The following is a 27,147-nucleotide window of genomic DNA, read 5'->3' as shown; positions in this document are numbered from 1 at the left end:
CGGCGCGCTGAGGGGACTGAGGCTGGTGTGGCAAAGCCTGCTCAGTGCTGGGATTTCGTGGGAGGGGATGTTAGCAGAAAGCAAGGGCCGAGTTGGGAAGGGCTCTGGGGTCTCAGCCTGGGGTTAGGAGGAGCTGTCAGGGTAGAGCGGCTCCATGGTTTTCTGGGTTCTGGGACAGGGACCCAGGGTCCCTGTGGAAGACACACCACGCTCCGTGGCAGGCCACATTTGCGGAGATCCGCTGGGCATAGGTCTGCAGCGTCCAAACTGGAAGTCCTGTGAGGGGGGCATCAATTAAGGCTGAAGCATCAAAGGAAGGAAGGAGATAGTTGTGAAATCGATTTCTGAGGCCAAACGAACAGGACTTCTCGATTGATTGATGGTCAAGGCTGGTGGTCAGGGGGGATTTATACATCTGTAAATATTACGCTGTTCTGTCCTTTTTCCACTTCTGAGCAAAGCATCATCCAGTTAAAATTCAGGCCGGTGCTCGATCTCCCCACATTTCCTTCCCCAGCAGCAAACAGGAGAGTTGTACCGAAAATTCACTGGCCCCAGCACCTCGCACCGTCGCGTTCCGAGTCCTGAGCGAGTGAGGGATTTTCACAAGGAGTGTCACCTTAGGACGACATTACGCCGTAATGACATTAAGCAGTTGTAGTGACCCCTGTGAGAGCCGTGTAGGGGCCCGTCAGAACAGGTTCCTTTAAAAGTGGCGAGGCAGTTTGTACAGGAACGGAGGCCTTCAGTGTGTAAATCCTCTTCTAACTGACCCCTCAAAGCAGACACGGAATTTAGATGATATTTGCGTGATGTTTCATCTCCTAGGCACATCACGGGTCAGTGATTATCACCAGCGCTGAGAACCAGCTCACCAAGAGCCCCACACTGTTAGATCTTCTGTCTGTCTGATTGCCCAGGGCTCCTGTGAGGCCGGCATTCTGGTTGCTCCCTTCTCTTAGGCATAGAAAATAAAATTCAGAGAGACAGAGGGTACGTAACTGGCTGAATATTCCCAAACGCACGAATGGAGCCCTGTCGTAAGTCCAATCTTCTAGTTTCAAGTCCTGTGCCCTTTCTACTTTGATACCACCTTCCTCCTGCCCTCCCCGCGGCAAAAATAATTTAAAATATCCTTTGGCCCTCACGATACTGGTGGGTCAGTCCTTATTTTTACTTTGTGCCGTCTTAGCGGTGTGACCGCCCCAAGACTTGTAACGGACAGCTCGACTGGATCCTGCCGCAGGAAGACCGCCGAGCCTCAGTGGCCTGCGGCAGCAGAAGGTTGCTTCTCATCCGTATGAACACACTGGCTGTGGGCCGACTGTCGGCCCTGGGACCACGTGTGGTCTTCATGCAGGGGTCCAGCGCCTCCTGTCAGGTCACGCTGGCCTCACGGCAGAAGAAAAGAGTGCCGTGGCCGAACCACGCAGTCACTTTTAAATCTTAAGCTCCGGCATGGCACCTGGTTCGGTCCCTTGTATTGCGTCGGCCAGAGCAGCTCACATGGTCAGACCTGACATCCGTGGGGTGGAAAAGCACCCGCCACAAGTCCCACGGCAGTGGCAGCCGTGTGTCACCCAGGGAGGGTGACCGTCATGGGCAGCAATGAGTTGAGACCCCACACGACTCCTCGCCACACCCCATGGCGCAGTTCTGGCACCCGCACACTCGGGTACCTGCTCACCCCTCCCAGGTTCAGGCCTCTCACGGGGGATAAACCCTGCAAACCTGGCCTGAGTGTGCACATGACTGTAGGCAAGGATTGGCTGTTTCCGATTCAGAATAAACTACCTTCCTATACACTTTTAGCTGTAGCTTTAAGTCTTTTTTTTTTAATTTTTTAAATGTTTTTTATTTATTTTTGAGAAACAGACAGCATGAGCAGGGGAGGGAGGGTCAGAGAGAGAGTGAGACACAGAATCTGAAGGAGGCTCCAGGCTCTGAGCTGGCTGTCAGCAGCCTAAGCGACTGAGCCACCCAGGCGCCCCTACCTTTAAGTCTTATTACAGAAAAACCAAAGTCCGCCTGTAAACGTGGCGTTGGCGAGCCGGTAACCATTGGGTCCCAGAGACCTGCTGAGCAGCCCCCGGGCGTCCTGCTGGTGAGGACCGCACAGGCCACCGCAGGGGGGCGCTGGTGGGCGGCCGCAGTGGGAAGAGATGCTCCCAGTGCACTGGCTCCAGCCAAGTGGCTGTCATCATATCAGCATATGAACCCTACTTTCCAAACAAAGAACTCTTTACATTACTAAGTGTTTTCATAAAGATTTAAAAACTGGATCCCCTAACCGCCCGCTCGCTTGGGCAGGTAAAACTGGTGCTCACTTGAGGCACACTGCCGCTCGTACGATCCAAAGGTATCAGACACCCGCCGTGTGCCAGGCAGGAGGAAAGGCAGTTGAGACAAAAAGCATAGTGCGGGCTTTCAGGGAACCCAGGCTCTCCTGAGGGAGCCTTATCTGCAGTCCTGGGACTTGCAGACAATCCCGTGTGGTGATGGGAGTGTCCCGTAGGCAGCCAGAGATGGGTCAGCGGAGCCTCAAGGATCAGAGGAACATTCCAAGGAGGCGCCTTCCAGGCTGTGGGGAAATTGCTCTCGTATTCAGGGAACAGGGAGGAGCCGGGCGTGGCAGGAGGTGAGGCTTGATCCCTGGAGCCGAACAGGTTTTCCCCAGGGCCAGAGCTTGAGTGCAACCAGAGCTCAGCCAGATCTGCCCCCCTCCACCACCCCTGACCTTGACCTCGCCCACAATGGCTTTGAGGGGGTGGAGATGGCCAACAGACTCTCCACCACAGGCTATCTGTGCACATTAAGTAGTCAGAGTGTCGCACCTGGATTCTACTTCCAGTTATCTACACCTTAAAACCTTACCTCAGAGCCAGGCTGCCAGTTCAAGGTCACAGAGGCAGGCAGCGCACACAGAGCAGGCAGCTGTGGAGGGCGGAGGGCTTGGGGACTATGAAGACACTGTCCCTCTCCCCTGCACTCACAGAATGCTAAAGGGGGACGGCCCCATGTCCCAGGCAGTAACTGCATGGATACCCCAGGAAAGCTCTTGAATGTGACAAAGGCAGTCCTTCCCTGAGCCAGGCACTGAGCTCCTTACACCCATGAGCTCACCTACCACCCCACCCTGGCAGGTGGGCGCCGTTAACCCCCAGTACGGATTGGGCTGGCCAGCTCAGCCCCAGGGTCCCCCTTCTGCCTTCTAAGCTTAGAGCCCTGCCAGCCAGGGGAACCCGGCACCCACATGCTCTTCAAGCATGGATAGGGCTCCAGCAGCCAGGATTCGAGCAAGAGGGAGTCAAGTACTCAGAAGCGGTAACTGGGAAGTCCCCGGGCCACAGCAAGAGGAAGCTGGGACAGAGGATTGACCCAAACTCAAACTCCAACACCCAGTCTTGGATGAGGGTGCTGAACATAGGGGTGTCAAAAGAGTGAATGAGAATAGAAAGTACCAAAATTCCTGGAACCCACAGATTCTTCCAGGTTCGGGAATCATGCAGGGGGGCTGCGTTGGGCCCCCTCATCAGGTTGAATCTCCACCGTATGTGGTGTGCTTGTCACCTTGTAGTCCAGCTGCTTAATGATTTAATTAAGCTCATTGCCCTGACCTTGTTCTCCCAGGGCGGGCTTTGAGTTTTCTTGCTTTGTGGGAAGGGGACACGCGGGCCGAGAGCTCACAGCCCCGTGTCAGTCTGCCAGAGCTGCCGTGAGCAGGTTCCACACACTGACCGGCTTAAACAACAGACATGTGTTTCTCCCAGTTCCAGGAACTAGAAGGCCAAGATCAAGGTGTGGGCGGTATCTGTTCCTTCTGAGGCTGTGAGGGAGATTCTGTCCCCAGCCTGTCTCCTGGCTTCCGGTGGTTTGCTGTCAGACTTTGGTGTTTATCATCCCAGTCTCTGCCTTTGTGTCCACATGGGGCCCTCCCTGAATGTGTGTCTCTGTGTCCTAGTTCCCCCTTTGAATTAGCCTCCCCTCCCCTGCCCCCAACCTCATCTTACCTTGATCACCTGCAAAGGCCTTATTGCCAAATAAGGTCATGTTGATAAGTATTAGGAATCAGGACTTTAACATCTTTTTTTTTTTAATGTTTATTTATTTTTGAGAGAGAGATAGAGCGAGCGAGAGGGAGAGAGAGAGAGCGAGAGCGAGAGCGAGCGAGCCAGCATGAGTGGGGGAGGGGCAAAGAGAGAGGGAGACACAGAATCTGAAACAGGCTCCTGGCTCTGAGCTGTCAGCATAGAGCCCGACCTGGGGCTCGAACTCGGGAACGGTGAGATCATGACCTGAGCCAAAGTCGGATGCTCAACTGACTGAGCCACCCAGGCGCCCCAGGACTTAAGCATCTCTTGAGGGGACACCATTCAACCCATAACAGTCCCTGAGTTTGCTGTGTAAATTACCCCCCCCCCCCACCTCTCCATCAACAGCCCAGATAGGAGAGACAGGACCACATTTCAGGATCCTTCCAGATCTATCCTTTGCCTACCAGAGGGGCAGCGGCCATTTGTACCCTTGCTCAGAATATCTGCAAAGTGAGGTGCAAAGCTTTGCCTGCTTCTTCGGTGCCTCGTGTCACCTCAGTTTGATGCCCTCGGTGCGTCCCAACCTAGGTAGAAAAGCCTCCATCAGTGTTGAGAGGTACAGAGCAGGAGTGACCTGCCCTGCTCTCTGGGCAGACGCTTTGCTCCCCGTGAGCATGTGCTCCCCAGAGGGAACAGAAAGACCTAGAGCACAGGGAGCGCTCCGGGCATCTGAAGAGCTAACTCCACTTTTCCTCAAAACTGTCTACATGCAGTTTGATACAGAGGAAATCAGTGCTGTTCAAACATTTGCCAACTCTTGCAATAGACACTGAAATAGATTTATATGTTCTGAAAGCACAGTATAAAAATTTACATATGGTTTAATTTCAAATACACATTTTTAACAACTTTATTAAGATATAATTCACATACCACAGAACTCACTCATTTAAAGTCCGCAGCCCATTGACTTTGAATATAGTCACAAAGTTGTGCAGCCATTTCCACAATTAACTGGGGAGCAATACATCACCCCAAAAGAAACCCTGCACCCCTACGTCATCATCCTCCAAACCCCCCAGTTTCCCCAGCCCCACACCACCACTCACCTGCTTTCTGTGTCTATAATTTGCCTCTGTGACTACATTTCATTCAACTATGTTGTTTTTAATTAGAAAAAAAAATTGAAGGCAACTAGAAACCAGAGGATGATTTCTACCGGAGAGTGGCAGAATTACGATTTCTCTCTCTCCCTCTCTCTCTCCTTCTCTCTATCTCGGTATTTTTCTAATGACTCAGTGAGCATGAATTGCTAATACTCAGAAGGGGGGAAACATTTTATTTTAAAAATAATAAAGAGAGAACTATCTTGTCATTTTTAAGCAGTCCTTTGGGATTATCCAAATATTCCCCCCGCACCTAAGTCCCAGTTCTCATTTTATGGGAGGGGGAGAGGGGTTAATGTGTCTGAGTTCTAAGCAACAAATGGGAGTCTGGGGGCCCCACTTGCCAGAAGCTGGAACTGCTCGTTTGCTCTGCGTTGGGTGTCCTGAGCCCTGTCCCCCGCCAGCCCTCGGGTCCTGCTTCCCAGCGTCCTCCCAGTCCTTCCTCAGGTGGCCTCTCTCGGCCCTGAACCAATTGTTGGTTGGCTCCCGCGAGAGACCCTGTAATTAAGCCACATCCTTTTGCCTCTTTAATAACATTGGAGACAGAGAGTATAATTCTGCGAGGGGACAGACGGAGCATGTAATTTGGCGTCCTTCCCCTGAGCCAGGACGAGCTCCGTGCGTGCCGCGTCTTGCGTGCTTCAGGTGTGAAAGGCTCTCTGATGTCTCAGCAAGCGTGTTCTGTGAGCCAGATACGCACAGGGTTCATCCAGCAATGCGAGGCTCTTGGGACGTGCGTCCGGCATACCTAGGAGTTTCGTGGGTCCCCTTTCTCTGATGAATAGACTTTATGCTGGCTCAGCAGGGTTAATTCACGAGACAAACTGATCCTGGCCACCGGCCCAGAAACTAGCCTGGTGCCTAAGCTAGCAAAACCTGGGCGTCGTCCTTGACTTACCTGCTTCTTCCGTGCCTCGTGTCACTTCAGTTTGACCTCATTCTCCGTGATCGGCCCCCTTTCTTCATTCGCCGTGGCTGCCATCGCTCACTGGGTGAGGGCAGAGACCCCCGATTGGTCCCCTCCTGCATGCACTGCTGGCCTGTCGCGGTCTGAGCTGCTCACCTGCCCGGTCCTGTTATGCATGTATCCCCGTTCTCGCCCCAGCACACCCCCCGCATTCCATGGTTTGTTGTGACAGCCCCATGCGTGGGCCCTTGATCTGGATTCCAAGGACACAACACAGGAGGGCATGTGAGTGGCCAAAATTGAGCACATAACCACGTGTGCGTGTGTTTCTAGGAGGAGGGTCCTTGGCTTTCATAAAATCCTTTTACTTTTTAGCATTTATTTGTTTTGAGAGAGAGAGCGCACGCTCATGTGGGGCAGGAGGTGGGCAGTAGGTGGAGGGGCAGAGAAAGAGAACCCCAAGCAGGCTCCGCACTCTGCGCAGAGCCCAGTGCAGGGCTCGATCCCACAAACCGTGAGATCATGACCTGAGCCAAAATCAAGAGTCAAGACGCACAGCTGACGGAGCCACCCTCATAAAATTAGGCAGAGTTATGCCTAAGAGCTGTGAGGCGCCTCAGAATTATGAGACACCCCTCATAAAATCCTTAAGGAGGATCTACGAACCCCCAGATTTTCAAGACTTTTGCCCCAGGTGTTTGAATATGTCCCTCCCTTTTCACACAGTCTCCTTCCTGTCTGGTGAACTACTCTTAAATGTCACTCACTTTCCTGCTTGATGGCCCTTTCTCAGCGTCCCTGGGGCTCTGCTTACCTAGCACTCTCCCGGGTGGGGTTCAGCCACCTGTTTGAATACCTGTTTCCCACTGGACCACAGCCTCCCCACCCCGCCCCCCACGTCAGCTCCTAGTGAACACTCACAGACGAAGGAGAGGAACAGTTTTACTCTGTGGAGAGCCCCCGCTCAGCCGGGCAGTGGGGCCGAGTGTCACAAATGGCTCCCCAATTGCACAGCACTGCTCCCGCCTCGTCCCCCTCACCAGCCGGGCCATGTGGATTGTCTCCCTTTCCTGTGTCTGCAGTCATGTACCTGGAGAGGAAGGCCCAGCCATCCGGCATTTTCATGAACAAATCAGACTTCTCTTTGCTGTGGGAACTTGATAGATGTGTGATGATTTCTAAATTCCCTCTTGACACATTTTGAGCTCTTTGTTTTTTCTTTTCCTTCTTCCGTCACCTTTCAGATTGACGCACTGAGTAAAAGAAGTAAAGAAGCTGAGGCGGCCTTCTTGAATGTCTACAAGAGATTGATTGATGTTCCGGGTAAGTCCCTGCACCCACGCGACCCACTGGTGGGCACTGTGTGTCGGCAGGTCGGTGGGTCTTGGGTTCTTCTCAGCTTCCCTAACAGAATTATCCCAGGAATGGCAGTGCTCCCAGGAAACCAGGAATTCTGGGACTACGGATTCTTCAAAACCCAGACTTTGGATGGGTATGGAAATCAGATGCATATTTCCTGAAGTTAATCATGTAACTTCCTTTTGGTGCCTTTGTAAATGCGGAGACTCACGGCTGTGGGGCTACCTTGCTCTTTGGTATAAAATGCTACCCGTGCCCAGAGAAGAAATGGAACCCACGTATGTGCTATGTAGACATTCTGAACGTTCACGGTTCTGAGCGGGCCGATTCCACATTCAGGAATGGCCCTAGTGGGGCACCTTGAATGCCTCCTCCCTCCCAGGTCATCCAGGGAATCTCCGTAGCCTCTGGGCAAGTCTTTCACCGAAGGGTTCTAGCCAAGGACAAGGGGTAGCTTGTTACCACATACTGTGGGTTGTTTTTTTTCTTTTAAAGAAACTAAGGAGTTGAACTTTTAATGATGCTTTCTGGGCATTCAGAGAAGTGATGGTTTTTCAGGCCTTATTTTAGAAAAGTGAGGCAGATTTTAGAACGCTGTGAGCCGCAGGTCCCATGGTCCTCTTTTCCTGGGTGTTGCCCCCACCAAGAATCCATGGGGTAGTGACGGACAGGATCACATGGGTCTCAGCTCAGTCCTGGGAAGACTCAGATCAGAAAATTAGGAAAGCAGTTTGAATGTCTTCCGCTTTTGACCAAGAAAGCCCAATTACCATCACCCTGCCTGGCTGTTGGAGTTGCTCACTTGCTCTTAATAGCCCTTTGAACATTGCTGGCATTACTAGAGCCGCTCCTAACAAAGCAGAGCAGAAACCCGTCTCCTTGGACTCCAGTTCAGGTTCACCATTGGCTGTACTGGCCCCTCTGGGAGTGGGGCTTAATGGAGGCCACACCAACCTAAGGGTGGCAGAAAGCATTCTGGACACTTTGGACAAAGAGCAGGGAGATATAGATTCTCCTGCCAGGGCCTGTTGTGAGGTCTTGGCCACATTCCTTTTTCTTCTCTGGAACTCAGCTTCCTCATCTGGAAAATGGATAGGATGGGGAACAGCCTAGTGATGAGAATGGTTTTCTTTGAACTTTTCACTGTCTTAGGAGCGCATCCATCCCTTGGTTCCAAATTCTAGCCTTTTGATTTTCTGTAAGAGTTTGTATCCCCCTAGGGGTTCCCTGAAGACTCTGGCTGGGGCTCTTGAGGAGACTTCTTCACAGTAACTGGATCATTTGGTGCCTTACATGCACTGTGTCTCAGGAATTGGCAGCGTGTTAGGCCCGCTGCATTTTCTATTGCAAGTTTGTGTTGGTGACTTAGTTGAAAGGGGGCAGGCTTATTTTGTCTTCGCCAAAGATGCAGAGAGCCTTTTGCTGCTGTTTGCTAAATAACGTACACTCTCTTTCTTACAAGTTCATTTGTACCTGGGTTTTCCCTTGGTGAAGTTTCTTAACTAAGCAGTCACTTTAATAAGTTATTGGATTTCTCTTTCTGTAATTATTTTCTGTCTTAATCTCTCATAAGCCAATAAGAGATTTTTTTTTTCTTTAAACCAACATTCCTCTTTGCCTGAGCAGGCCTCATTCATAGACTTAGATCATTTTTATAGAATTTTGGTTGTAACATGGGCATATATTTACATTCTGTTTTTCTTGCTTACTACCATCCCAGAGGCATTTTCCCCATATTGATGATATTCTTCATAATTATCATTTTTGGCCAGAGAATCCCAAGTTTGCAGTTTCAGTTTCAGAATGAGCAAATTGGCCGTTTGATGTTTTCTGTGAGAGTAAAAGTCCATCGAACTACCTCGGCCTGGCACGTAGATGCCTTTTGCCCCCCTCCCAGGTGTTTCTTCCTTTACAAATGCCACAGTCGGACGGATCTAACAAGTTCCTTGAAAAGCAGGACTGGAGCTTGGAGCATTCTCCCTGTGTTTTCAAGTCTGCTTACTGCTCAGATGAAGTAATCCTGCGGCTGAGACTTACAGGAAGGACCTGGTCAATAGTGTTGCATTTACTGACAGTCACGCCGTTGGGGGGAGTCAGGGTGTCTTAACTGTCTGTGCACTTCGGGCTTCGATCCAGCTGAACCCAGAAACAGTGATGGGGTGTGTTAAGTTGCAGATGCTAGAAACAGCAACTTATGCTGTGTCAGGAAAGAGCAGGAGGCTCTCAATAATGGGACAGGGATTTCAGCTGGGTGGCACGTTATCCAGCTCCAGGAGCCCAGGAAGAGCCGAGCAGGTGGGTCCAGGAAGAGGTGGGGCCGAAGTCCCACTGACCAAGGAGGCTGGCCTGGAAGCCTGACAGAACCAGCCCCCAGGGACCCCTTCCAGAAATCTTACTTATTTGTGTCTTTCCTTGTTTCTCACCTGCTGGCTCTATTGGAATGAAAGCCCCCTGAGGACAGCTTTGCTTTGTCACTCTGTGCCCAGCAACTGGAGCAGAGCCTGGCATATCACAGGTGTAATATGTGACATGGCCCGAGGGGTCCATCGTCCGAGACCCACCAGGCGTCACACCAGTGGCTCTTGAAGCTCAGCCTCAGCTCAGTTCTGACTCCTGAGGTTCCGCCTGCACATCCAGTGGCCCCTGTGCATCCCCACCAGGATGACATGGGCACGCCAAAACCACCCACTGTGTCCAGAGGAAACCGGCTCCTCCTTGCTTTGCCTCTCTTAGCAAGCAGCACCACCTCCGACCCAGCTGCTCACGCTGGAGCACGGGGTCACCGAGCCCTGGCCACGCTGCCTCCAGAATGTTCTGGATTCCATCCACTTCTCTTCATCCCAGCTTCTGCTCTCTGCCTCGTACTTCAGGCCCCCCTCCTCATGTCTACAGTCCCTCAAAGCGAGTCTCTGAGCTTGCAAGAAAGGTTATTCTTCACCCTGCGGGCAGGCCAGGCCCCCTCTCCGCTGATGGCGTACTCCTGCCTGACCTCCCAGGTCTGGCTCAGGTGGGCCTCTCTGTCTCTGTCACACACACCCCCGCCCCCCATGCCCTGTGTGTTTGCCTCTGTGATAACTACTCGACGCTCCGCTGGTTTCCTTTCTGCCCCCCCACCTTTCCTACTGTCTCCTTTACCCCAGTGCCTGCCGCAGAGCAGAAACTGCCCAAATACTGGTTGAGGGAATAAATTAAAGGGTCAAATTATTTCTTCAGAACATAGTCTAGGTTTCGCAGTCTTTAATTGTTCGCACTGACCCGTACTCCCCAGAGCGACGCTCTCACTGAGAGAGAACGCTCTGCGTCGTCTCCCAACCTGGGCTGCAGGGGAGCAGAGCGTATCGGGCGTTGAATTGTAGCATTGTGATACCTGTGTGGGCTCTCCTTTCGCTTTCATGTCTTTCCATAAAGATGCACCTGCCCGCATAGACATTTATATGACCCTTAGCACTCCAGGTTCTGCAAGCCGGCCCATGCGCTTCAGAGGGACCAATGCCCAGAGCCCGTGTTTGGTTTACCAGCTGTCCTGCCGGAAATCCCAGGCTTCACACCCGCTGTGCCCACCCTTCCCCCCTCCAGCCCTCCTCTCCTCTGAGGGAGAAGAAACATTGGAGCCCTGTGTCTTCCTTCTTGGTCATCTTCAGCATCCCAGATCTCAGATCATGTTATTTCTCTTCCCCAAAGTTCATTTGTACTGAAGACACAAGATAAACAGTTAAATATGTCATTGTCCTGCCTATTCCTCCAATTAGTTAAAAAAGTTGGGACCCCCTGCTTTACCTTCTTCCTTATTTGCCACCAGATTCTGCATTCTCTAGGCCATTTGGAGAGTATTTTAAGATGTTTTTTATTGGAAATATCCTGCTTACTTCAACCAGAGCACCCTCTCTTTCCACACTCCTGTGACCCCCACCCCCAGCCTCCCTGGGATTCGTCGGTCAGCGCCTCAACAGCCGGCCCCTCTGCATGTCCCAGGAACCACGCTGAGTCGCAGGGATAGAGCCGGGAGCAAATCAGCCAAATAGCTTCCTATTCTCGTGGGCTTCAGAGGGTGCCAGGAATGTGGGCATTAAAACTAATCACGCACATAGTCATTGTAGCGTAGGAGTGACAAGCACTTCGGAGACAGAGCCCAGTGGACACAAAGTGTAGATCAGGAAGGACCGGGCAGGGTCCCTGCTTGGCGAGCAAGAGGAGAGGGCAGTCCTGTCATCTAAACCAAGACATGGTCAGGTCAAGGGGGCGCTAATAGGCCCAAGCAAAGGCCACCCACCAGTGTGGTCACCCAGCTGCAAAGGCGGGTGGGGGCCTGGTAGGTCATGGGAAGCATTCTGGACTCCGTCTGCCCGAGGCACCAATCATGGCTCGTAAGCATGGAAATGCACGATCAGATGCCTGTAATAAAAAAGTCATCCTTGACTCTACAGGTAGGACAGCAGATTGGAAAGGTGGCTCAAGGGGATCTGGAGTGGGAGACATGAGATCCTTTGATTTCAGGTAGCAGGAGTGAGGTTAGAGGGAAATGGACAGGTTTCATCTGCATGTAGGAGGTGCAGTGGATGGTGAGGAAGGCCACCAGGACAGCCCTTGCCAGGACGCGGTGAGCGCGGCGTGATGTCCTTCAGGACTTGTTTCCGTGGTTCTCTCTGGTTTATTAATTAAAAGGAAGATCAGCTGACAAGTTTGGAGGATTAACCTCTCTTCCCGATTCTCTTATCGCCTCTGATCATTGTTCTCCTTGAAAGTGACCCTTGCCTTTTTTGTCGATGTCATGGCCATAGGAGGGCAGTTTTACATTTCGATTCATAAATAAGTTAGGATTTTACTGCGTTGGTCTAGATGGCTTCTTCTGTCACTTTTGTCACAGATTTTTATATCCTAATGTTTATGGTGAGCATACAGGGGTGGCTTACACTTGGGCACATCTAAGATTTTTTATTTTAATCCACCTCTGATTGAGATTTATATTTATTGCTTGCTGATGATTAGCCACATGAAGAATGTCATAGCCTCTGCCACCAAGGTGACTTGCCCACGACACCTGGACAAGGCTCCCCCACAGGGGGCAGGCCCGCTGTGGCCGGCTCCCTCGGGAGGCCTACCTACATCCTTCCGCATGGGGATCTGTGGGCGAGAGCCAAGTTCAGTGAATTATGCGTCAACGGCAGTGACCCCAGGTGTGCAAGAAGAGGTTCAAGGTGTGCTGTGTAAGAACTTGCAAAACACATTCCCTTGGCCAGCACTTCCGGGTCCCGGTGCACGCCCCTGACTCACAAACGCGGTTGAGGCATGGCCCTTCCTGGGCAGCTCCTTCTAGAATAGCAGGGACCACACAGCCTTTGAGAAAGGGCTCTTGCATAGCTGACATGTTACTGTATTCTGAGCAAAATTATGACGGTATGCATAATCTGCCGGAAATTAACCTCGCATGGGTGACTTGCTCTTGCTTCTTGATATTTTTCAGATTTTTTTTTTTTTTACAATGAGCATGTATTTATCCCAACAATTTGTGGGGTGGGAGGGGCGGTGTTTGGGGAGGAAGCATAGATCAGGAAAAGAATCATGATCATAGTTTCTGAATAGCCCCTATTAATGGATTGCAGATAAGAACTTAAGCCCTTGTCAGTTGAGTATCTGCAAAACACTTTTTTAAAAATTTTTTAAATGGTTTTTATTTATTTTTGAGACAGAGAGAGACAGTGTGAGCAGGGAAGGGTCGGAGAGAGGGAGAGACAGAGACTCTAAAGACAGGATCCAGGCTCTGAGCTAGCTATTCGAGCCTAACATGGGGCTCGAACCCACAAACCACGAGATCACGACCTGAGCCGAAGCCGGATGCTCAACCGACTGAGCCACCCAGGCGCCCCTCTGCGAAACACTTCTCATTTGGTGGAGAGCACAACTGTGACTCTTCAATCTCAGAAGCATGTTGGTAATGACATTTTTTTTAAGTTGAGAGTGGAGAAAAAGAGACAAAGTGGGAGGGGCTCCCGCCTGTGTATCCATGCGCCTGAGCTTCTCCAGGCTCTGGGTGCCGACACATCAAGGGCCGCCCTGCAGTCTCGCATCGCCTTCTTGCCTTCATCCGTGGCCCCCCGGCAGGGAGTCATCCTTCACCCCTTGCTAAGATGCGGTCTGGGTTCTCCAGACGCAAGCCCTTCAAACACAGAGGCAGTGCCTGGAAGGGTTTATTTTAAGATTTAAATCTTAGGAAGCACAGTACCAGTGATATAAAATATTCATCGGCCCATGACACGCCGCTAGAACTCCATGTTTCATGCCTGCCCGCTCTCCCTCTTTGCGTGGAACGGCTGGTCTGCCTGCAGGGGTAAGTGGAGGTGGCAGTTTGCAGAAGTCTTGGGAGAGAGCTAGCCGAAGAGAGGTCACCGTGTTTTCAGAACGTAACGGGATGCCCCCACTCCCAGGTGCCCCTCCGGGAGGTTTGAACTTGCCCTCGGGAAAAACTACACCGATGTAAATATCCCCTTCCACCCAGCGTTGAGGATCTAGAAGTAAAGTAGGACGTCATCATTTTTTTTTTAATTTTTTTAATGTCTTTATTTTATTTTGAGAGACAGAGCAGAGAGTGAGCAGGGGAGGGGCAGAGAGAGAGGGAGACACAGAATCTGAGCAGGCTCCAGGCTCTGAGCTGTCAGCACAGAGCCTGGGACGTCATCATTTTAAGAACTGCTTTTTAATGCTCTTCCATAAGAAGACCATACAAATCTGGTCCTCCGGGCCCATCACATTGGTTCCAAGAGAGGACACCACGCCAGCAGTTAACATTGAAAAATACTGTTACTTCCGTTCTTCCTTCCCTGCTTGTGCCTCCCCCACCCCTGTACCCCCCACCTCAAGGATCCCAATTGCAAGACGCCCGGAAAAAAAGAAGCAAAATTGTAGGAATTAGTTAGAAACACCCCTGGCTTCTCATAGCAAGCTTTAAAAGGACGTGCTACTTGGTGGCATTTTTTTAAGACCTTAGAGTCAGTGGCCGCTCTAGCCTGATCCTGTGAGGCTCCTCCAGTCCGTGTATTGTAGGTCTCCCGGTGTTGGCAGCCCAGCCGGTGCCCAGGCCCCTCCAGAGAGAACTCTGTAACCTCAGGATCCCCTTTGCACATTTTCAGTTTACCTTCATAAGACGTTTTCCGTCTCACGCAAGAATCAGCCACCAGCACCCAAACAGGACAGAGGACAAGCTAGGGCTGCAGCCAAGATGCGACGCCCGTGGGTGGCAGATGCCCTCCTGTCTCCCCGCTGGGTGCAGGGCCCGAGCTAGTCCTGGGGGCAGCCCCGGGCCCAGAGGCCAAAAAACAGCTCCGCTCTGCCCAGCACAGGCGACTGTGAACCAGATAGGAAGACAGCTTCTCTGGCCTCCCTGACCAGCTTCAGACAGACGTGGGGCCTGATGAGCCTCCCTGTCATAGGTCTGTGAGCTGAGTCATTAGCTACATTTTAAAGAAAGGCAGACGTGACAAGATGGGCGTCTGAGTGCCGGCCACCACTTCGCAGGTGGCCCTCCGCTTCTGGGCTCTCCCTGCCCAGCCCTTCGTCCCAGTGCGGGGACTCGTGAGCCAGGACTTGGAGATCCTGGGTTCCCTGGCCTGGGGAGGTGTGTCGCCTCTTTCCCCCATAGCCGTAACCGGGGTGGTCCTGGCACACTTGATATCTAGACAGCTTTTCATCAGTTGCTCATCAGCATGCTAATTGCCGTATGACTAATTATGCCCTGAATTCCAGTTGATTTTCTTAATGAGACAGCTGGGTTAATTATGTAATCGTATGATTACATTAGCCTAGAGTGCCCTGGCGAAAAGTAGCGTCTGCTGTGCTGTGATGTCATCGCAGGGATGGCACTCACAAGGAACACCTCCACCCTCCGATGGCCGCAGCGGCCCCTTTGCCCGCAGAGCTCTCTGCACAGACATGAGCTTGGACTCAGCGGTCATCCTTTCCAGTCCTCACGATGTATATGGAGAGGCAGCTCACCGCTAGCCTGTCCACACGTCGGCCCCAGCGAGTCGGAAACCCCACTTCCCAGCCTCTCTGTGAAGTCTGGGGGCATCGTCCTCCTCCTTCCAGAAGTTCCCTGCACCAAGACTGCCGTGTTTATCAGAGCACGCCGTCACATCCTTTATAGTGATTCAGAGAATCCGAAATAAAAGGAAGACCGGGGATGTCAGTTTACGGAAAGTCGGAAGAGCATAGACTGGCCCCAACTTTATCCCCCTTTCCCCATACGTGTACTGTTCATACCGTCTTTCCACCCTGATCTCCACACACCTCGTGTTGCACTGAGAAAATACACGTGATCCGAGGAGGGGCCATCTTCAGCCACTGGCCGCCTCTCTACTCCCCATGACAGCAAGACTCTGAGAGTCCGTTATGCTGGTGACCACCCCCTGGCCCCCACTACTGCCCGCGACACCCCCCTCCCAACATCGTGGCCACCTCTCTTCCTTGCCAGGCTCCGAATGGGGGTAGATTCCAGGCTCTGCTTAGCCTTCTTTTCACCATTTATATTCTCTCCCTAAGTGACTTCTTTTTTTAACTTATTTATTTTGAGAGAGCGAGAGAGAGATCATGAGCAGGGCAGGGGCAGAGAGAGAGAGAAAACCCAAAGCAGACTCTGCACTGTCAGCCCAGAGCTCGATGCAGGGCTTGATCTCATGAACCGTGAGATCATGACCCAGAGCTGAAATCAAGAGTCCATCGAAATCAAGAGTCCATTGCTCAACCTGACTGAACCACCCAGGTGCCCCTCCTTGAGTGACTTCCAATGTGTGTTAAGCTCCCAAATTCCACACGAGCACCAGACAACAGTAGAACAGCTGATTTCCACACCCCCACCCACTCCCAGCCAACCCTAGGGGAAGGGAGAGAACATCACCCTGGGAGTCAGCCTGGGGTCCTTTCTTTCCCTCGTGAGTCCTGCTGACCTGGCCTCCGGAGTATTCCCCAAACTCGACCTCGATGTGGATCAGCCATCACCACCCTCGTCCAGGCCACCACGACCTCTCATCTCTCTGGGCTCACCGCCTTCGCTCCCCCTTCTCCCATCCGGCACAGTGGCCAGACAGGTCTAAGTCAGTGGTCTCCAAACTTCTTTTGTTCATGTACCCCAAATCTTACCCAAATCATTCCCCCTTACTTAAATGATACACGTGTAATTACAGAAATATATTAAATACATTATAAACCACATGCTAGGACTTGAAAGGATGTGGTGAAAAATAAAAGCTTCACATTTGTGTTTTATCAGCAGTACAAAAACTCTGGCTCTTAAAAAAAATCATACTTTGAAGTCCACTTGATCGAGGCATGATTTGCATACAATAAAACATACCGATTTTAAGTATACAATTTGATAGCATGACCACCCTCACAGCCCAGATGTGGGACATGTCCATGGTCTCCAAAGTTCCCTGATGACCCCAGACCCCAGCAACCACGGATCTGCTTTCGGTGAGATTCGCCATTTCTGGCATTTCGCATAAATGGAGTCTTTGGGTACGTTCTCTAACGTGTCTGGCTTCTTCCCCTCGGCACGGCATGTTGGGGATTCACCCGTGTCATTCATCTGTATCATAGCCCTTTCCTTTTCCTTTTCCGCTCTGCGGGCTCTAACAACTTGCTTATCCATCCGTCCACGGATGGACGTTGGTGTTGTTTCCAGCATAAGGCTATTGTATGTGATCCACTGTAAGCATTCATGAGCAGCTGTCACGTGGACATACATTTTATTTATTTTTATTTATTTTATTCATTTTGAGAAAGTACACAAGTCGAGGAGCAACAGAGATAGAGGAAGACAGGGAAAATCCCAAGCAGGCTCCTCGCTCTCAGAGCCTGAGGTGGGGCTTGAACCCTCGATCCAAGGCTCGAACCCTCGATCCACGAGATCGTGACCTGAGCCGAAATCAAGAGTCAGATGTTTAACCAGCTCTGCCACCCAGGCGCCCCTGGACATACATTTTAAACAGGCTAGAATTTGAGGCTAGAATTGTTTTGACCTAGGACAGGTCATGGTTAGCTTGATAAGAAACTGCCAAACTGGGTTTTCAAAGTAGCACTGTCCTATAGTCCCCAGCGCGAACCCGGTCGGAGCGCCACGTGCCCCACGTCCCCTCCTTCGGTTGTTCTGCCGGTCTCTTCGCCTTCCAACATCGCATGTTTTGTCGTGATTTTAATTTGCATTTTCCTGATGACGCGGACCGGTTTTTCATGTGCCTTTTGATCTTTCTTAGATCTTCACTAAAGTCTTTTGCCCCTTTAAAAAAAAATGGATTTGTCATTCTGAGTTGTAGATTTTCCTTTTACATATTCTAGATACAAGTACTTTGTCAAATACATGCATTGCAAATGTTTTCTCCCCACGTGAGGATAAGTATTTTAATAAAGTCCAAGTTACTATTATTATTTTTTTGGTTGGTTTTTTTTTTTGTTGTTGTTGTTGTTCTAAGGAATTACTGCCTTAGTTATATATTTTTTTCTCTTGTGGTTTTTGAATGAAGTTGTATGATTTTATCTTTTACCTCTAGGCCTATAAACATTTTGAGTTAACTTTCATGTATGGTGTGGGTTTGGGGCCAAGTTTCATTGAAAACTGTTGGATGTTATGTGTGTGAGATATTTTTCTGGAGTCTCTTTCACTGATCTGTGTATCTATCCTTATGTTACTATCACACTATTTTGGTTACTGTAGCTTATCAGTCTTAAAATCAGGTAATATAAGTCCTTTATCTTTGGTCTTCTTTTTCAAAAATAGTTTTGGCTAAGTGAATTTCAATATAAATTATAGATTTAACTTATCAATTTTTACAAAAGTGTTTCCAAGAATTTTTGTCAGTGTTCTGCTATATCTGTTGATAATCTGAGGAAAATTGGTAATACTATCAAATCTTTCAGTTCAAGCATGGTTTATTTTGTTAGGTCTTCTGTAATTTCCCTTGGCAAAGGTTCATAGCTTTCAACATATAGGCCTGGCTTGATTTCAGCTTACGTCATCATCTCCCAGTTTGTGGGATCGAGCCCCACGTTGGGCTCTGCACTGACAGCACGGAGCCTCCTTGGGATTCCCTCTCCCTCTCTCTCTCCCTCCCCCCCCCACTTCTCCCCCCACGCATGCTCTGTCTCTCAGAAATAAATAAACATTAAAAAAAAAGAAATGCAGTTAATTTTTATATAATAATACTGTGTTTGTGGCCTTTTCAAACTCTGGAAGTTTTTTTGTAGATTTCTTAGGATTTTCCATCTTGAATGTTCTCATGCTCTTGAAGAGATTGTGTGCTTGTAGTTGTTGGATGACGTGTTCCGTAAATACCAGTCAAGTCAAACTGGTTGACAGTGTTAACTGAAGTTTTCTGTATGCACATTGGTTTCCAATCTGTAATGTCAAATATTTTTTTCTTGACTTTTTTTTTTTTTCTTTTTTTGGTACTGGCTAGAACCTCAGGTATGACAGTGAATAGAAGTGGAGAAAGCAGATGCGTTGCATTGGTCCCAACTTCATGGAAACACATTCAGTCTTTCACCATTAAGTATAATATTAACTGTGAGCTTTTTTGGTAGACTTTCTTTATAAGGTTGAGAAAATGCCCTTCTATTCCTAGTTTGCTGAGAGTTTTTGTCATGAGTGAATATTGAATTTTGTCAGATTTTTTCCTCCATCTATTGAGATGATCATATGATTTTTCTCCTTTTGTTGTCTTAATATGGTGAAATCATTTGATTGATTGTGTAATGTTAATCAGCCTAATATTCCTAGGATAAATCTTAACTTGGTTATGATGTATTATGCTTTTTAGAATTTGCTGGATTCAATTTGCTGTTTTATTAAGGACATTCGCATTTAAACTCATAAGGAATATAGGACTCTAGGTTTTTGCTTCTTTGGTTGTTCTTGTTTTTGTTTTTCCTTTTAAACTCTTTCTTGAGTTTTGGTATCAAGATAATGCTGGTCTTATAAGATGAACTGAGAAGTGCTACCTCTTCCCCTATTTGCTGAAAGAGTTTGTGGAAGATATCTATTATTCTTCCCTAAAACTTCTCTAGTTCACCAGTGAATCTGTCAGGACCTTGGGTTTTCTTTGATGCAAGGTTTTTCATTACAAATTTAACTTCTTTAACATTTATATGGCTGTTAAGATTTTTTATTTCCACTTGGGTCAGTTTTGGTAATTTTTCAAGGAATGATCCATTTCATGTAAATTATCCAGTTTATTGGCATAATATTTTGCTCTGTATTGATGTTCATAATATTTTGTTATCTTTAAAATATCTGTAGGATGTGTAGTGATGCCCCGTTTTTCATTCCTGATCTTAGTGAATTTGTGGATTCCCTCTTTTTACCCTTTGATCATTCTGGCTTGAGGCTTATCGGTTGTAATGATTATTTTCTTAAGAACCAGCTTTTCTTTGCCTTGCTTTTTTTCTCCTCACCTACCCCTCGTTTAAGTTTTATTACTCTCTGTTCTTATTATTTACTAATTTCTACTTAGTTTGTGTTTTATTCACTCTTCCTTATCAAGTTTCATGAAGTGAGAGTGGGGGTTAGGTCATTGATTTATTCCATTGTGGTTACAAGACATGCATTGTATGATTTTTCTGTTCCTTTGAATTTATCAAGATTTATTTTATAATTTAGTATATGTTCTCTCCTTATGAGTGTGTGCACTTGAAGAGAATGCATATTCTGTAGTTTTTGAGTGGAGTGTTCTATAAATGGCAATCAGGTCAGGTTGGTTGATAGTGTTGTCCAAGCCTTTTATATTCAGACTGATTTTATATCTAGTTGTCCTGTTAGTGAGAACAGAGTTTTGAAACCTTCATTATTATGGATTTTTTTTTCTCCTTTCAGTTCTTGATTCATGTTTTTGAAGCTTTGGGTTTTTTGGGGTGTATATGTCTTTAGGATTGTCATAGCTTGTCAATGATTTGGTTCTTTTAAGTGGTACAGTGATTTTCTTTATCTCTAGTAATATTTCATGTCCTAAACTTTCTTTTTATTTTAATGTAGGCACTCCAGTTTTCTTTTAATTAGTGTTTTCATGTTATATTTTTTCCTGTTTTTTTCCTATTAACCTATTTTTGTTATGATGTTTAAGTTGCATTTCTTGTAAAGTTATGCCTTCCTTTATTATCTAGTCCAGTAATTTTCTTTTTAAATAGAATGTTAGATCTTTTACATTTGATGCAATCATGGGTAAAGTTGGGTTTAAATCTTCCATCTCACTGATTGATTTCTACTTGTTGTGTTACCTGTTTTTGTTATATTTTCCTACTTTCATTTGATTATTTTTATAATCTTATTTTATCTCCCCAATTGTCTTATTAGCTATAACTCTGTCTTGTTTTCTTAGTGATTACTTAGGGTTTACAGTCAGCATCTTTAATTTATTACACTATACCTTCAAGTAATATTACACTACTTTACATGCAATGTAAGAATCCTCTAGTACACTTATTTTCTCTCTTCAGGCCTTTGTGTATCACTATTCATTTTACTTGTATATCTGTTATAATCCTATAATATGGAACACTCATGAATTGTGTGTCATCCTTGCCCGGGGGCCATGCTATCTTCTCTGTATCATTCCGTGTGCTGCCAAAGTGAGCACTACTATTTTTGCTTTTAAATAGTCTTTTCAGGAAATGTAAAACAAGAAAAGTAGTATTTTACTTTCACCTATATATTTATCATTTCTGGTGTTGTTTATTCCTTTGTGCACATCTGGGCTTCCATCCGGCACCATTTTCTTTCATTTTTCATATAGTGTAGGCACACTGACAGTGAATTCTGTCAGCTTTTGTTCATCTAAAAATGGGAGGGGGGCCTCTACTGTACATTTCTGAAAGATAATTTTGTTGGGTATAAAACTGTATGTTGGCAATTTGGGTTTTGTTTTGTTTTGTTTTGTTTTGTTTTCCTCAGGACCGACCCACTTTATTTCTGACGGGAGATCTCCAGTTAGTCTTACCTTTTTTCCCCCCTGTATAGAATGAGTCTTTTCTCTGGCTTTTCTTTGTCTTTTGATTCTTCTTTCCACCAGTTTGATCATGCTTATTGGTGTTCCGTGTTTATCATGTTTGTAGTTTCTTGGAGTTTTAGTTTATAGCTGTTACCAAATTTGGAAAATTTCACCAGTGTTTCTTCAGACACGCCCCCTGCTTCTCTCCAGGACAGGTATGTTAGATTGCCTGATACCATTCCGCAGGTTGCTGAGGTTTTAGTAACTTTTTTTTTTCAGTTTTTTCTTCACGTTTCTGTTCAGACAGTTTCTATGATCTTGTCTTTGAATTTATTAATCTTTTTTCTTTTGCCGTGTCTAATCTGGTGTTAAGCCAGTGTAGGGAATTTAATTTTTCATTTCTGACATTGTATTTCAAGCTCTAGAATTCCATTTGATTCTCTTTGTATCTTCCATTTCTCTCCTTATTGTGTTCCTGTTTTACTTTAAATCCTCAAGCAGACTTGTAATAACTGTTTTAGTCTTGTCAGCAAATCCCATTATCTCTTGTCATTTCTGGTTCTGTTTTTATTAGCTGATCCCTCCCCCCATATTCTCCTGCCTCTGCATTTTTGCAGTAAATTTTAGTGGTTAAGACATTTTTGTAAAGGATGTTGTCTTTGCCCATAAGTTTTTTTATTTTAATGTTTATTTATTTTTGAGAGAGAGACAGAGCGTGAGCAGGGGGAGGGGCAGAGAGAGACAGAGACACAGAATCCAAAGTAGGATCCAAGCTCTGAGCTGTCAGCACAGAGCCCGACGTGGGGCTCAAACCCACGAGTTGTGAGGTCATGACCTGAGCTAAAGTCAGATGCTTAACCAACTGAGCCACCCAGGTGCTGCTGAATAAGTTTAGACAATGATAGGAATGTTTCCAAATATCTGCTTTTAAAATGCTGTTGCTATAGCATGAGCGTCTTTCAAGAAGTGGGTTTTGTCCCCACTAAGTATTAAACCATCACATCTACGAAGACAGAGTTGATGCGTTTGCTTTTCCAGAAATGTCTCTCAGGCAGCAATTACTGATGGCCATCTGCCGTCAGAGAGCAGGGCAGCTAATTTGGAACACTTCGCTTTGCAAACGAAAAGTGTATAACTCGTCTTTAAACGCACAACTGTTAAACGCTTTGCCACTAAACCAACAAAACTGTTTTCGGTTCAGCATCCTGCAGTTTTCTCCTGTCCCAGTGGCTCACCTCGCGAGAAGCCTTTTCTCTGGCGGGTTTTCCCATCGGAAGTAGAGTTGAAAACAGACTTGGTTCAGGCGTTGTATTTTTAAGAGAAGAACGTGCTACCTACCGCACCGGGGGGCACTTCCAACGTGGTATTTTCAATTCCAGAATTCAGTTTGATTCTTCTTTATATCTTCTATGCCTTCCCTTCACTGCTTGCGTTCTTCTTTAGATCCTTGAGCACAGGCCTTGCTGACGACATGGCCCTCGTTCTCTCCCTCCCCTTCACTGCAGCCTAACCAGCTTCCCTCTGTGCCTTGAATGGGCCACGCTCACACCCGCCTCTGGGCCTTTGCACTGCCCTTCCTTCTGCCAAGAGGATTCAGTCTCTCCCCTTTGTTACACAGGTCTTAATCTTGGCATCACCTCTTCCAAGAGGCCCTCCCTGTCCATCTGTCTCCAGGACCCATTCCCTGTCCCCATACCCCATTTCCTCTCTTACTCCTGCTTGGCAGTACTTGAAAGTATTCTGTTTTGTTTAGTTTTGCTTTTTTTTTTCAGTTTCCTTCACTGCAGTAGATTGTCAAGCCTTGAGAGTCAGGATTTTGCCTTTTCGCCACTGTGTTCTTCCCACCCCCCCAGCACCTAGAACATTGCTGACATCATAGAACGTACGTGGGTGCCTGCAGTGAGACTGAAGTGTTCCTTGGGCCGTGCTGGCACTTTCCTGCTCCTTGATCTTCCCCTTGCTGCGTCTTCCACAAGGACTAAGTGCACCACCGTCTCCATGGGTCTAAATTCTGCCTCCTCTTTAAAAACATTTAAAGAACGTTTACCTTTGCCAGTTTCTCCATCTGGGAGTGGTCTCCCTTCAGCGTGGCCATACTCGCTTTCCCTTTGTCATTCGTGAACTGGGGTTTTCTCTACTGTGAGGCTTGGTCCCGGCTGATTCAGCTGAATGTCCGGCCCCGTGCGTCACGCGGCAAGGCCTGGAGCAGATAGATGCATAGGAAATACTTGTTAAATTAGTACTTGAAAAGACAGTATAATTTAGGTGACTGGTGCTTCAGGAAGCAGAAATCTTAATTAGAATTGTGCGCGCCTGTTTGCCTCGCCAATGTCTATCCTCCCCCTGGCCCCAAGTGGGATGCCAGTGCCCCCTCGCCCCTCTGACTGTGATGGCTGGAATTAATGAGGTCCTGTTACATGTACTCAGGAGCAGATGCCGAATAAATACGGGTACTGGTGTTGTTGCTGTTGGTCGTAATTCTGTGCTGAGCCCTGGGTTGCATAATGAGCTATAGGATGCCTCCAAGAGTGTTTTAGGAATTAACTATCGGATGGCTGTACAACGCTTTGCAAGTTTGTCCCTCTGGGTGGACGGAACTGCGACCATAAAGTGGGTTGGGTTGGACGAGGCCTGGCCAGCGGGGTTGCAGGATTTTGTGCGTTCCTGTCCCTCGCTTGGGTGTGTGCTCTGGCCTCCCCCAGACACCTCCCTAATTGAGCTGCTGAGGTTGGAGGCTTATGACATTCAGAATGAGACCCAACAATACTTGTGTGGGGTTTAATGGCATCGGGAGTCATTAACAAGACAAAAAGCCATGATTTCCCCTAGATTAACATGCAGGTTGGGGTTTGGCATGCCGAGATTCATTGTTTTGGTCTCTAGCCCAAACATGCTAGAGTCATTATATTGTCATGTGGTAATTAGCTGTTCCTTTAATACAAGTAATAAAAATTAAACCTAGGAGGTACTCTAGCAACGCCTTTTACATAATCCAAAACAATATTCAAATGCTGTAGGCCTGTAGTAATCCAACTGTACTGTAGTAAAGTTTGAAGCTTAATGCTCAGGAATGGTGGAACATTCGGTTCATTCTTTATTCTGTGACCAGTTTTGCTACTTAGGCATTAACCTTTAATAGTGTTAAATTAAATATACATGCCTAATGAATAATTATGAGATTGTCAGAATTTTCATTTACAATCGAAGGCTTTGAAAATTCGTCTAAAGGTCTAGTTACCATGCACTTGATAATGTGCACGTTATTTTTATATGTCACTGAGTTCCTCGCTCAGTCGAACGAGGGAAGCTATTTCCTATTCAAAGCAGACACAGTGGGCCCTGGCCTTTTAAAAGGAGTGGGCTAGAAAAGCTGTCAAGAGAGATTTTAGGGAAGGAGAGGGCAGTCTGCTAGCGTGGCTTCTCCAGAAATATAATTTGTACCGGCAGTTGTGCCACGAAGCCTACATGTGCGAACATTAATAGAATTTTGTCCAAGTGCAACAGCTCTCCTTCTCCTCAATCCTTCTCTGACCTCGGTGTCAAGTTCATGTTGTAGTTGTATATGAAGGTGGCCCTGGGCCCTGGGTTTGTTTCCCGCAGGCCAGTCGCCATAGGGAGAAGGATGAAAAAGGTAAAAGGTGGGGGAGTGCGGGGTGCATAGGAGGGAACCCTAGAAAGACACCGAAATGAACAAACACAACCAAAAAACCGCACCTGGAATGTTCTGAGGAATTCAATCCCTAGTGGTATTACTACCCCTACTTCGAAGGAACCTCTCCCCAAAATAGATTTTGAAATCTAATTTAATGTAAATATTTTAATGCTGAGTAAAATAAGAATGAAAAGCCACAAATGAGAAAGTGATGTAGTCATAAACTGTATATACACATGGAATAAATGCCCAGCGGCCAGGGCCATCACAGGGCAGACTGTGCTGTGCTGAGCCCCACGCGCAGGCCCACTGCTGTGCCGACGGAGCCCAGAGCCTGCCTTTTGTAAACTCTGCAGGGACGTTGGCATCTCACGGAGCTCCTGGCTCCCGGCAGACTGGCCGACTGAGGCACGGGAGATCCGACCTCGCTTCCAGGAACTGAGGGTGGTCTGAAAAAGTAATGCCTCTGGTATTTGAAAATTAAGTGAGCTCTTGAGTATATACCCCCGTGGATCCTCCGGGCTTGGTGTTTAGCATTCCTCACCCAGAGACTAAATCTTCGCAGCCACCTCACAAGTGAGGCTGGCGTCCGGACCAGAAATATCTTCAATAATCTCCTCTAAGCCCAGCGGACTTAGATACCCCTCTCTGCCGGGCCCAGAACTCTGGGGCAGAGTGGCTTGTTGGTGCCCAGGAGCAGGTGGGCCAGACATGCCTTTCTGGCAGGAGGAAAAACAAGATCCAAGCGACGCCAGAAGAACATTTCAGGCCTCTCCATTTCGGGCTGAATTGATGATAAAGTCAAAGAGTCCATATTTTCAATTCCGTGTGTCTACAGTCTCTAATTTTAGGTTAAATCCATTTTTTTTTGGTAAGTAAATATAAGGGCAGATAGTACCTCGGATTGGCCACGGGACCTCATGTAACCAGCCCCGGGGCCGTCTCCTCCATCCCTGCTATGATCAGGAGTGCAGTGCTCCCTCCCCTGCCTGCTGGCCTGGGCAGGCTCACACTAGGCCAGGTCATCGGGGTACCTTGTGACAGCAAGACGCTGTCAGAGGATCAGGTGTTCCTTCCAACTTCGGAAGAATTGTTGGAAACTTGAGGCTTAGGGCACCTCCCTGCACACCGTCCATCCTGCAGGTGCAGCTATGGGTGCCAGGTTGGCTTGCCCGGGGCTGCTTCACTTGCTGTCACCACGCGCATCCCCTTCCTGTCCCTCAGATCAAGGCCCAGGAAGTCCTTCAAGGGTCACACCACACGGGGGCTGCGGGCAAATCCCAGCCATTCCCAGGCCTCGTCCTAGGCTGCGGACCCGGGGGGTGGGTCTGCACGCATCCTTGGTGGGCCGCACTGGAGCTCCCCCAGCCAGGGTGCCTTGGCCCCTGCCAAGCGGTGGCAGCCACAGGGAAGCCGGCGGGGGAGGCCAGTGGGGGAGGCTGGTTCCCCGGGCACCCCGGGGGGCCTGCCCTGAGCCTGCATGTGACTGTGAAAGTGGCTCGTCTGCATCCAGAGTGGAGGTGACTCGAGATGTCCTCTCCTGCAGATCCCGTGCCAGCTCTGGACCTTGGGCAGCAGCTCCAGCTCAAAGTGCAGCGTCTGCACGACATCGAAACAGAGAACCAGAAACTTCGGGAAACTCTGGAAGAATACAACAAGGAATTTGCTGAAGTGAAAAACCAAGGTGGGTGGGAGAGACACTGTGCGCTCTGCTCTGTCCTCTCTTTCTTTTCCCCTGCTGCTAACTGCCCTCCCCACACTGCTGGGAGGGGCTCACAGCCGGCTCACTGGAAGGCAGGGTGGGGTCAGCATCAGAGTCCTTAGAGAGAGAGGGAACGTCGATGCTTAGCTGCTTAGAGGTAGAACTTTTTCTCTGCGCCATAACAACGTGTGATTGTAGGCTGGACCGGCCAGGATTCTTTAACATTCTTCCTGGCTCATCCTGTGATAGAATCCGCCTTTCAAGAGGCTGCCGTGTTGCCCGCGGGCGACACCTGTCAGGGAGCCAGCCTGTGATCAAAGGGCCCCATCCGGCAAGTCAGGTAGTGATGGCTGCTGGGAC

At 48.4% G+C, this 27,147-nt stretch overlaps 1 protein-coding gene and 1 pseudogene across 1 annotated transcript in view; one reads left to right on the top strand and one right to left on the bottom strand.

Moving 5' to 3' along the window:
- Nucleotides 1-27,147, top strand: part of CUX1 (cut like homeobox 1) — a 353,536-nt gene that overhangs the window by 181,910 nt on the left and 144,479 nt on the right. Inside the window, exons 4-5 of the mRNA XM_029946913.1 lie at nucleotides 7,352-7,430; nucleotides 26,632-26,769. Of these exons, the coding sequence (XP_029802773.1) occupies nucleotides 7,352-7,430; nucleotides 26,632-26,769 (217 nt within the window). The remainder of the gene's footprint in view (nucleotides 1-7,351; nucleotides 7,431-26,631; nucleotides 26,770-27,147) is intronic.
- Nucleotides 20,990-21,082, bottom strand: LOC115300547 (annotated as a pseudogene).

This window comes from Suricata suricatta, chromosome 8 (assembly GCF_006229205.1).
Source record: "Suricata suricatta isolate VVHF042 chromosome 8, meerkat_22Aug2017_6uvM2_HiC, whole genome shotgun sequence".
NCBI lineage: Eukaryota > Metazoa > Chordata > Mammalia > Carnivora > Herpestidae > Suricata > Suricata suricatta.
Note: the sequence above shows the minus strand (reverse complement) of the source record. Positions and strands in the feature narration are given on the sequence as shown.